Source organism: Phycodurus eques, chromosome 18, assembly GCF_024500275.1.
Source record: "Phycodurus eques isolate BA_2022a chromosome 18, UOR_Pequ_1.1, whole genome shotgun sequence".
Lineage (NCBI taxonomy): Eukaryota > Metazoa > Chordata > Actinopteri > Syngnathiformes > Syngnathidae > Phycodurus > Phycodurus eques.
The window spans coordinates 15741253-15753636 of NC_084542.1; the positions used below are offsets into that span (position 1 = coordinate 15741253).

Below are 12384 nucleotides of genomic sequence, written 5' to 3' on the forward strand. Positions count from 1 at the left end.
TGAATAAGTACTGGCTGGTCACCTTTTCTGGCTGGCTGCAATTATGGCTGATAGTATGTCTTGCCTGCAAGAACACGCGTGGCATCCGAAAAGCTGGTATTCAAAGCGGGGTTAATGGAGAAAATAAGGCTGTTTGCAGATGCTGATGAATATGTCAACAGTGTCAGGTTACGGATAACATTTGGCTGGCGTCAGGCGGAATCCTCGCATCTTCAAAAGTAGCGCTTTTCCGCTTTGTTAACGTTGCATCGGGAACGAGAGAAAAGCATTTTCAACACTTTAGATTGGTCAGTTATAATTATATTATTACATATAATTATATTAACTAGGTCAAAATAACAGACCCGCGTGGGGACTGACCAATAGAAAATATTTGTGATAAAAGTATAAGGTTGACCGAATTTAGACTTTGGTGGTTTTGGGCCAACGTCAGCGGTATTTTGATATAAAACATATTTTGTATTTTTTTTTTTTCAATTAAGTATCATTCTTGATTTTTGGGCATAGTTATTAGATAAATAGATTTTTTTTTTTAAATGAAGGCCATACACCTTATGGAATTTTAACACTAAGAATAAGGAATGGATAAACAATTTAGGTTCGTCATTCCTTGCAGCAATATTGTATAATTAACATATTATTTGTTTTTTAATTGTTGGATTTAGAAAAAAAAGTAATATTATTCTACAAATAATTAAGTATAAAGGCCTTGCCACAAATATAATTTTAACATTGACATAAAAAACAAAAAAACAAAAGCTTAATTCCAGTGAGGGACGAACACAACCAAGTATTTATCGATAAAAATAAGACAGAAGATCATAAGAATTCACTATTTAATTATCTTACTATTTGTCAAAATATACGACTATGAATATGATGATTATTGTTGTTGTGGTTATTTAGTAAACTATATGATTGTAATTAAGGTGATAATGGTGATTATTATTAACTAAAAAAAAAAATCATTATTCTTATTTTCATGAAGTGCCATTATTAATTGGTGTTTATTTTAATGTTATGTAATATTTTATGGAAGCCTAAGCCATAGGAAAATAAAATGGATTGGAGAAAATGTACATACAATATTCGCATTGACACATAAATTGTATAGTATTTTGATTAATCAAAAAAAAAAACAACAACAACAAAAAAACATTCCTACAAGTGAAAAAAATAAAGGGTGTGACTGCAAATAAAAGGTTGGCATTGACCTAAAACATGATTATAGAGTAAGACTTATGTTGTATTGTATATTGTTTTGATGACTTTTGGAAAAAAAGTCATTGGTAAGATCAAATGCCTCGCCACTAATAGTCACCTGTTACTCTGTGCGGTTGAGTAGCCACACCTCGCCGCTAGATGAGGAAATCTAAAAGAAAAAACAAAAAAACTGTAACATACCCAACATACATTGCAAATCATTGTGACCGTTTGTGTGTGTATTTTTTAATGTACTTCCTGTCATAAGGCCAAAGTGCACACGCACCTTCTTTTTTGTCCTGAGCGTTCTCTTAAAGAAGTCAATCCAAAACAAGGGAGCGGCCTCTTCCCGCTCCGAGGGCGTTTGAGTCCGCCATCGGCCAGCGTGGAGCCCGACCAAAAGTGAATTTATGGAGCAGATGAAGCCAGGCACCGTGTAATTAGCGAGCGTTGCGGGCTCTCTCGCTGACACACACGCGCACCGAGACCGGTGCCAAATTTTGACCCTAAATTACAGAGAATCTTCAAGTAGTGCATTTATAGTTAAGGCATGCAGATGAGTTGGATGCCGTGTAAACGGTGAATGTGTCACGGCAGCAGCACGGTCACTTTTTTTTTATATTTAAGAACTATTTTACTTTTCCCACCTTTAGAGTAGACGTTACACCGTGCTGCAATTCCTGCTGAGGAATGCCAAATCAATAAATAAACTGAGCCTAATAACTGAAGTTAATGAAATACAGCTTTACAGATACCATACAGATGGTATGCAGTGGCTGTGAGCTACAGTATATACCCGGTAAATACTACAATCTACAAAAAAAGAAACAAAGAAATCAAATACAGAGCACACTGGTCCTGACAGAACATTATATTTTCAACTCATAATTATTACATATAATTATATTAACTAGCACACATATCATGAAGACACCTCATATTGTATCTATTTTCTAAATACAATTAAAAAAAAAGAAGAGTCCTGAAGAAACCTCAGACGCAGTTTGTTATCTTAATCTAACCTAATATTTTTTATATAAATAAATGGATAAAAAAACAACTATCCTGAAGAAACCTCACATGCATATATTTTTTAAATATAGAAATAAGTAGCACACCGAACAAACAAACAAATAAAACAAATTAATGAATAAAAAACATAGCACACCTCTCTTGTATTAACCATATACAATTTATTACATTGTTTTTAAATATTAAAATCACAAATAGATTAATTAAATAGCACACATATGCTTAAAAAACTTAATTTAAAATATAAATAATCGAATAAAATTTGATTTTTTTAAATAAACAAAAACAACAAAAAGCACACCTTTCCTAATCAAACCACATTAAATATATTTATGTTTTTTTCATTACTGACTTGGAGAAGTGACCATGCTAACAACCCATTTCAGTACTGTATTAGCATATAGCTTGTTTTTGTTGTTGTTATTTGAAATACCTTTAATGAATGACTTCCTCACTCTCACAGCAATGTCACATTATTATTATTTATTATATTATCTTTTTTAATAGGCGGCACGGTGGCCGACTGGTTAGAGCGTCAGGGTTCAATGGGTTCAATCCCCGGGCCCCGCCTGTGTGGAGTTTGCATGTTCTCCCCGTGCCTGCGTGGGTTTTCTCCGGGAACTCCGGTTTCCTCTCACATCCCAAAAAAAACATGCATTAATTGGAGACTCTAAATTGCCCCTAGGTGTGACTGTGAGTGCGACTGGTTGTTTGTTTGTATGTGCCCTGCGATTGGCTGGCAACCAGTTCAGGGTGTGCCCCGCCTCCTGCCCGACGACAGCTGGGATAGGCTCCGGCGCGCCCGCGACCCTAGTGAGGAGAAGCGGCTCAGAAAATGGATGGATGGATGTTATTTAATAAACATCGTGCCGATGAATGCACTTCTGGTGAGACACGCGTCTACTAACTCGAGTACTCCACTTGTATTTTAGGGCACAGATATATTTCATTACATTGTCCACACGACTTTATGAAGTCTTTTTTTTCTCCTTGTGATGCCGTCATGCATTCCAACATTGCAGTGTCGTGCTGTCGCTTGTTCCGCTGCCATTTTCATCATCTGGACGCTCATATTTCCCCCGCTTTTGTCTTCCCATTTCTTCTCTTTTGTCTTCCATGACAGTTGATGCTGAAAGGCTAATGAGAATTGCCGCAGGGTTACAAACACTGTATTCCTATATAGTGAAAATATACTCAATTAGACACCAGTACCTGCAGTCACTTTCCAGTGACTGTAATGGTCCCAGTTCAGAGACTCTCTCGTTGACATTAAAGACGTAACTGCTGAGCCCATTTGGACTCGTTTGCTAACCAAAACAGCAGCGTCAGTGGACACGCGTAATGTTCCCAGAAGCTACACGGCTAAAAATGATATAATATTGTTTAACATCATTCTAAAAATTGCAAAGTAAATGGTTGGAATCCAGTTAATATACATTAACGTCACTGGCAGTGATTAATGACAAGACATTGTTTTGGGGGAGTTATGTTGTGAGTAGTTTATAGAATAAAACGTTTCCCCCCCCCCATAACTGTACATTATCATAATTTACCGGTATTTTTTTTTTTTTTTTTTTTAGATTGGCCTTTGTGTGCATAGCCTCCATGAAAGCGCTGGAGATGCTGAGGATGGAAGCCACTGAGCTAGCCACCTTCTTTAGTGTGATTTAAGACTGTTACTAATTTTCCATGCAACTTAAAGTGACGCTTTCCATACGTAGAAATTGAGAGAATGTCTTATTTAGTGCTCTAACTCAAGGCGTGTGTTTGTGTGTGTCATCCATGTTGTGGTGAAATCACTGAGTGTTTTTTTTTTTCCCTGCGAGGAATGTCAAGCCACTAAGGAAGCTGCCAGTAATTAATCTTGCGCTGACGTCAGCTCGCAAATCCATTTGATAGCACGATTTTTCCCGACTCTTTTTCCCGTCCACTTCGCCGTGTTTTCACGCCACTTCCTGACATGCGTCACGTGTTCAACCGAGGGGGAATTCTGCTTCTTCTGTCCGTCCCCCCATCGCAACATATGAAGCACATTTTGTTTCACCAACAGCCTAAAAATTGGACCCAACTTGTTTATTTATTTTGCGTATCAAGAATTGCTGATGACTCAGGGGCAGAACCACTGAATCCAGTAAACTGAGGACACTTCTTACAAGGGTCTGAATTTAACCTCATGTTTCGCTTTATTTCACTTGTTTTAGCGATCTGTAGGCCAATCTAAGGTCAACCCAGAAACCAGACCTTCGGAGGAGGTGTGTGTCTATAAAGGTGATCATATCATTCGACATAAATTAGTGGAGGGGAATCCCATGTTCCACAGCTTATTTTTAGATTCCCATGTTTGATTTTATGGCTTTGCTCGGCGGTCCGTTGCGGCGGTTCCATCCGTGTTCCTAACCTCAGTGTTCCGCATTGCGGTCTGGGACACCTACAAAAACAAAGCGACGGCGCGGTGTATTTTATTTATGTCTACCCTGGATTTGTCTTGACGTGACAGCGGCGTGAGGCAAAGCGGGGACGAGTAGGCAAAGACCGTGACCCTTCTGTAATTAGGGAGATGGGTGGAATTTTGGGTCGCCGAATCAATGGGTGGGGTGGCAGCACATACGCGCACGTGCCTGTATATACTGTAACTAGTGTGTTTGCATATGGTGTCAATTATGTCCCAAATGTTTAGTAAAAGCATGTGGCCATGTTTCCAAGTTTAACAGTGTTACGTGTACTAAGCTATTTAATCTCCGACATATGTCTTTACGTACATAATACTGGTTTAGCAGATTTCAAAAATAAATAAATGTTTCAAGTGATTTTGTCCTGTAAATCTTTATATATCATCATGTATTTCCTTGTGTTATGAAGTTTGAGGTCAAACTTACACGATAGAACTACAACGATATCAAATAATAGCAAATAATAGCAAAAAGCATAATCTGCTTTTAACGGAATGTCACGTGACCAAACCCAGAAAACAGGTCAGCTAACGTCCTGTGTATAATACGCTGACGAGCATGACTACGGTTTGACAACAGCATTGTTTGAAGCCGAACTTGCTAAGAAAATGCTTTCTTTGTGGCCGGGGTCTTTGGACAAAAGTTAAATACATGTATACCATTTATTTATAGTAGATGTTTAAATGTCCCCTTCGCCATTCACTTGAACCAGGAGGAAGTGCTTGGACCTGTTTTGCCGAATGCGCGAGTAGGTTGCACATAAACCGGCTTACACCTCCACTACCTCTACTATACCTAAAGATTTGCTAGTTATGGCTAGTTCGAATGACTGACCAATCACAGGCCACTGTATTGAATAACAAACAATTCCCTTATCCAATGAAGTCCAGAAGTCTCAATGATGTGCTAGCTAATTACGTTTTGCTGCCCTATAAAGGATAAAAAAGGAGCATTTATGGACCCCTTTGGAACATTTTCCATGCTCAGATTTGAGCAATTCGGTGAAAGTGTTGTCACCCAAACATCTAAATGTCTTTAGAAGGCATCGCATCAAATGTATGACTGACCTTGATTGTTTCTGTCCGAACTAGCTTGGAGCTAACTTCTTTCCTTTGAATTTTGGGGCTGCAGGTTTGCTTTGGGTTTTCTTATTTTATATTTGCTGACTTTTAAAACTGTTGCCAATGAAATTTGTAGCTTTGTTTTGCTTTCAGTGGAGCTTGAATTTGTAAACCGAGCATGCTGTGCTGGAATGAATTGTTTCCACTAAATAGTTTGAAGACTGTTGGTCAGTAAAAAGTAGTTGATGGTATTTGGCATACGCTAGCAGACAGCTCATGTCGTAGCGTGAAGATTCATGGAAACCATCATTTCCTCTATAAAAATAGTTCTTAAATATCTGAAAAAGACCTTCCAACCGTCTGTCTGTCTCAACCGGTCTGTGCAGGATGTGGTGAAAGCTGAGAAGGTTTAATCTCGACACTCGCTGAAGAAGAACCTGTAATCTGCTTTTCCGTAACTGGAACATTCCAGGGCAGCAGTCTGGTGACCTTCCGGGTCCACCAGGCTTCATTTCGCCTCATCATGCTCATCATCAAGCGTTCCTGCGTGTTCCGTAGTGGCCTCGCCTACTCTCTGCGTACACGTGTAACGGTTCCCGAGGAAGAGGTCAAATACCACGAACTTCGAAAATAAACGGTCAGGCCCATGAAGTCGTATTGGCGTCGTAGTATCGAAACATCTTATCGAGTACCAGTAAGAGTACAGATGTCTGTTGGTTTTGTGAGGGTTAGGTAAGTTGTCTCGTAGGGCGTAGCGATGACTCAGTGTTAGCAACGTAGCGACTTTTCCGACCCTATCCGGCGCCTTTCAAAGTAAAAGGCAACTAGCGACAAAGTTTTTGTGCAGTTGTTGGAGACTCTGGGACTCGCTCTCGAGCAGGAGATGTTCACCACGCTGTGTCCAGACTGTAAATGAATGGCACTTGGGGAGAAGACACCTGTTTCTAATTAAACTATGTGTCGAAGCATTGTGTTTCATTTATTTGTTTCTGTGTTCTCACGGACAACGATGGCAAAAAATAATAATAATAATAATTTTCAACGTGTCAAGTTTCTAATGAATGTTTTTGTTCAGATCGTCTTAACCACTCCCACAGGTCTACTGTAATCTAATTCAACGGCTCGTTTAAAAAATGATTTACTGTTTTATTCGATTTTTTTGGGCTCTTTTTGCTGTAATTTAATTTCATTTTTTTAATGAGCTGTAGCAGATTTTGTGGCCATATCGATAGAGATGCCAATTGGGCCGTGCGGCTCCAGACCAGAACGAAAGCCACAGATCTTGTGACCCAATAATCCAATTAAGCATTTAGCTACATGCCGACGCGCTGCCACATTCCACGTAGCTCGGCCATCAGTCACATCCTGACACACACACACACACACATTAATATGTTTATGTTTGACTTGTTTCCCCCCCTTTAAAAGATACTAAGAGGCTCACTCTGTCTTAATTAGTTACCGCGAGATAAGTGGGGAAACAGGCAGGAATTTTAACCAGCAGGCTGCTGAACCTGCCGCCGTTTCCCCGCTTTACCTTTGACCCCAGCTTTATTACGGATGGAAAAATTGACTTAACACCTTCAGGCCTTGTTGCACGATTCCTCGTAAGTTCCAAGACCTCAGATGAACTCCAAATTCCTGACCCTCCTCCCCCAGACTCTCAAAGTGAGGTGGAATCAGGTGACTTAGAGTGCACATGAGCCACATTCATTTCAAATTATCCATCCATCCATCCATCCATCCATTTTCAACACCGCTTATCCTGGTTAGGGTCGCGGGACGCTGGAGCCTATCCCAGCTGACTTCGGGCGAAAGGCGGACTACACCCTGAACTGGTCGCCAGTCAGTCGCAGGGCACATATAGACAATGACAACCATTCGCACTCACATTCACACCGTCACTGAGTGGGAACTGAACCCACGCTGCCTGCACCAAAGTCAGGCGAGTGTACCACTACACCATCAGTGACTTATTTCAAATTATGATTTCTTTCATTTATAGTAAGTACATAACACTTTTATTTTGGGGTTTGGGTTATAAAAAATGGAGTAAATTATGTGTTTTAATTTTTTTCAAATAATATTAATAATGTCAGTAAAAGTGTCCCGGTTGGTCCTCCAAACTTTAAACCACTAAAGGAAGTGATCCAGGGTTACCGTGGCAACCACTGCGATGCCTTTCCTTCCTATTGCCAGCCTGTGTGGAGTTCAGGCTGTTATTTCTTTAAGTGTAATTATTACCGATTGCTGCTTTCAGGTTTCTCAGTGGGCGCGTGGTGGGTCGGCTGTCAACTTTAACGAGCACTTTTAGTTCCCGAGAAAGTGTGTGTTCCGATCCCAGGTCCTAATGACAAGTCCACATGGGTGGACGTGCGTGTTTGCGGAGAGGTTGGGGTTACATTTCGTAGGTGTGACTGATGACGGTCCCTCCCCGGAGGACTCCCACACAGCCCCCCCAGTGGAAACGTTCCACAAAACCACAGTTCAAGTGTAACAAGGTTACTGTTGTGTTGTTCACGTTAATGAGTTAACGCAACAGCGCCTTCCTGTCACCCGGCCAAGCTAGAGGAGAACGCGAATAAATCAAAAGGTCACAGTCAGGGCTGGGCGATACGGCCTAAAATTCATATCGCGGTGTAAATTTGAATCCCTTCACGGTAACGTTATGAAAATTATAATGGGAGTATTTTTATTTTTGAATGGGTTTATTAAGAACAAAAAGCAAAGATGTGCTTTTATTTTTAGAACTAAAAATTTGAATTATGCATTATAAAGCGTAAAACAACCGAAATAAAATAGCTGATATTATAAGTATTTCGTATATTATTAATATATTTTTGACGTAATAGGCTCTTCCTCCTGGCTGATGTATGTGATAATGTGCATATTACCTTACAGTTTTCGGATTTCATTTTTTGTCATATGTGCTGACTGTGTAGCTGTTGTACAACCCGAATTCCAATGATGTTGGGACGTTGTGTTAAACAAATAAAAACAGAATACAATGAGTTGCAAATCATGTTCAACCTATATTTAATTGATGACACTACAAAGACAAAATATGTAATGTTCAAACTGATAAACATGATTGTTTTTAGCAAATAATCATTAACTTTGAATTTTATGGCTGCAACACATTCCAAAAAGCTGTGACAGGTGGCAAAAAAAGACTGGGAAAGTTGAGGAATGCTCATCAAACACCTGTTTGGAACATCCCACAGGTGAACAGGCTAATTGGGAACAGGTGGTTGCCATGATTGGGTAGAAAAGGAGCTTCCCTGGATTGCTCAGTCATTCACAAGCAAAGATGGGGCGAGAGTGCGTGAGAAAATAGTCAAACAGTTTAAGGACAATGTTGCTCAATGTACAATTGCAAGGAATTTAGAGATTTCATCATCTACGCTCCATAATATCATCAAAAGATTCAGAGAATCTGGAGAAATCACTGCATGGAAGCGGCAAGGCTGAAAACCAACATTGAACGCCCGTGATCTTCGATCCCTCAGGCGGCACTGCGTCAAAAACTGACATCGATGTGTAAAGGATATCACCACATGGGCTCAGGAACACTTCAGAAAACCAATGTCAGTAAATACAGTTCGAAGCTACATCCGTAAGTGTAACTTGAAACTCTACTACTCAAAGCAAAAGCCATTTGTCAACAACACCCAGAAACGCCGCCGGCTTCTCTGGACCCAAGCTCATCTAAGATGGACTGACGCAAAGTGGAAAAGTGTTCTGTGGTCCGACGAGTCCACATTTCAAATTGCTTTTTGAAATTGTGGACGTCGTGTCCTCTGGGCCAAAGAGGAAAAGAACCATCCGGACTGTTATGGACACAAAGTTCAAAAGCCAGCATCTGTGATGGTATGGGGCTGTGTTAGTGTCAATGGCATGGGTAACTAACACATCCGTGAAGGCACCATTAATGCTGAAAGGTACATACAGGTTTTGGAGAAACATATGCTGCCATCCAAGCAACTTCTTTTTCATGGACGCCCCTGCTTATTTCAGCAAGACAATGCCAAACCACATTCTGCATGTGTTACAGTGCGGGTACTAGACTGGCCTGCAGTCCAGACCTGTCTCCCATTGTAAATATGTGGCGCATCATGAAGCGTAAAATACGACAACGGAGACTCCGGACTGTTGAACAGCTGAAGCTGTACATCAAGCAAGAATGGGAAAGAATTCCACCAATAAAGCTTCAACAATTAGTATCCTCAGTTCCCAAACGTTTATTGGATGTTCTTAAAAGAAAAGGTGATGTAACACAGTGGTAAACCTGACCCTGTCCCAGCTTTTTTGGAACGTGTTGCAGCCATAAAATTCAAGTAATCATAAAGGTTTATGATTATTTGCTAAAAACAATAAAGTTTATCAGTTTGAATATTAAATATCTTATATTTGTAGTGTATTCAATTAAACATGATTTGCAACTCATTGTATTCTGTTTTTATTTATGTTTAACACAACGTCCCAAATTCATTGGAATTTGGCATGTATTATTTTTTTCTTTCGAGACGCTTTACCTGCAAATTTGCTGTTCGTATTTGGTTACCCTCTGCTGTAACGCGATTCCAGCCAGACCTTTGTGAAAAGTGTACTGTAAGACCTAAGCACTTATTTTGGTGTTTCACGACTATAATTCACCATAGCTTAGCGGTTAGCATGGCTTCTCTCTTTCTCCTGTTAATTACTCACTGTCATTCTTGAATGATACTGATACTTGTCATAAGTGTTGCTTATTTTGTTTGTTTTTATTTGCTGCCATGGAGGCAACCTGTAGAAAAACAGGGTTTAACTGCGCTAGCTATCAAGCCACAGGTTGTAGCTAGCTTGTGCGTTGCAACATAGCCTAGCGCCGAGCATCGCTACGGCAGTTCCCAAGCAGCGTAGGCCGAATGTCCGTAAATGTACCCCAACTGTCTGTCGTGTTGCCACGAGATGCATCTACAACACACTCGCATTAGTAGCCAAACGGGGAAACGTTGCCTGTGTGTAAACCAGCATGTTTGTGTGTATCTCATTTTGGAGACACAGGGAGAGATTGTTCCGTTATGTAATATTTCCTCTCCTCGCAGCTTTATTCCCTTGCTCGCTCAGCCAATGCGTCTCCCTCACTACCTCATTCCCTCCCTCCGGGGCCGCACCACCTGGATGTTGGAGAGAGAGAAAAAAAGGAACGAGCGTTGTTTGTGGCCACAAGAAAAGGCTGCTGTCTGAAGTCAGCGCTTCCATTCAGAGGCTGTGATGGAAACGCCTTGAAAGAGTTCAATTGTTCCCACACGGAGCATCTTTGCACTGCTTAACTGTACATGTTGCTCCCTATGGGAAGACGTGTTTGGAGAGGGAACAAAACACAGCGTCGCTGTCCAACGGAAAGCCAAATTGCAATTGTTTTTTTGTTTTTTTGTAAACATTCATAAACGGAAATACACGGTAAAAGAATTGCGATATGCATGATTTTCATTGGACCGTGGCAAAATATACGTGACTGAGAGTAAAACTTAGATTAGCGTGGCCCTTTTTGTTTGCCAGAATTAAGAGGAAACTGCCACAAAAAAAAACATTCTGTGCATTTTCACATAAAAAGAAAAATAATTGTTTTTGCTGAGTTGTAAATTGAAATCAGTAAAACAATAAAATTTGGAGATACGGTGTGTGTCTTTCATTGGACAATGACAAAATATTTCTGATTCATTCTAAAACTGAAATTAACAAGGTCACTTGTTGTTCGTCAGAAATCATGAGATTATTATTATTTTTTTTTAATCCAAAACACAAAGAAAATGCTTTTTTTTTTTTTTTTTTTTTTTTTTTTGCTGTGTTTCGGATCAAACAAAGTAACTCACAAAGTTTGGAGGTACATGCTTTGGACATTGACAAAATGGTTGTCATTCATTCAAACTGATGTCAACGTGGCCGCTTTTTGTTTGGCAAAGCCATACATTGTAATGCGAAACATAAAGAACATGTATCAGATGAAAAGAAGCAAATGGAGAAAATTTGGAGACGCACGCTTTTCATTTGGACAGCGACGTCATATTTGCAATGCGGTTAAGTGATGTTAGCCCGGCTAACACTTGTTGCTCAGCACAATTCATCCACTTTTTTTTCTCCAAAACTGAAACAAAATAAAAACTGAAATAACTCAAACAGAATTTCACAACTAATCCAAATCCAATGGGATCAAGTTTTTTTTAATGCTGATTATCTGCTCTCGTGTGTACTTTTGCAGGGTCATCTACATATGAGGATGACCACGGACCTCCTGTTCCAAGAGTGAGTCCCTTCTTTTTTTCTGGTGTTTATTCTTCTTTGGTTTATGTGTTGTTTATTCTAATACGTATGTCCACACAGAGTTTCGACACAGACAGTTTGTATACAGCCCAGCTGTGTAGCAATTAGCAATAGAAGCAACACTAGCTATAGGAGCTACTTTGAACAAGTCATTAGCCACGTAGCTAGTCGTATGGAGTATTATTCAGTCATGTCTAATATAAAAATATTGCCATTCCGAACAACCACAGCGTTTGTTTTGGCCTAATGACAGCGATGAGGGAGATATTTGAGTGAAACAAACGGCGTCCCACGGCAGCATCGTTACTGCTGGAGTTAGCATGATTGCTAAC

The 12384-nt window shown here is 39.9% G+C and overlaps 1 protein-coding gene across 3 annotated transcripts in view; it reads left to right on the top strand.

The window, feature by feature from the left end:
- The window catches only part of usta (uronyl 2-sulfotransferase a), a 48790-nt gene that overhangs the window by 11483 nt on the left and 24923 nt on the right, over nt 1–12384 (top strand). For all 3 annotated transcript variants that reach the window (XM_061704901.1, XM_061704900.1, XM_061704902.1), the window contains exon 3: nt 11991–12034. In XM_061704901.1, the coding sequence (XP_061560885.1) occupies nt 11991–12034 (44 nt within the window). The remainder of the gene's footprint in view (nt 1–11990; nt 12035–12384) is intronic.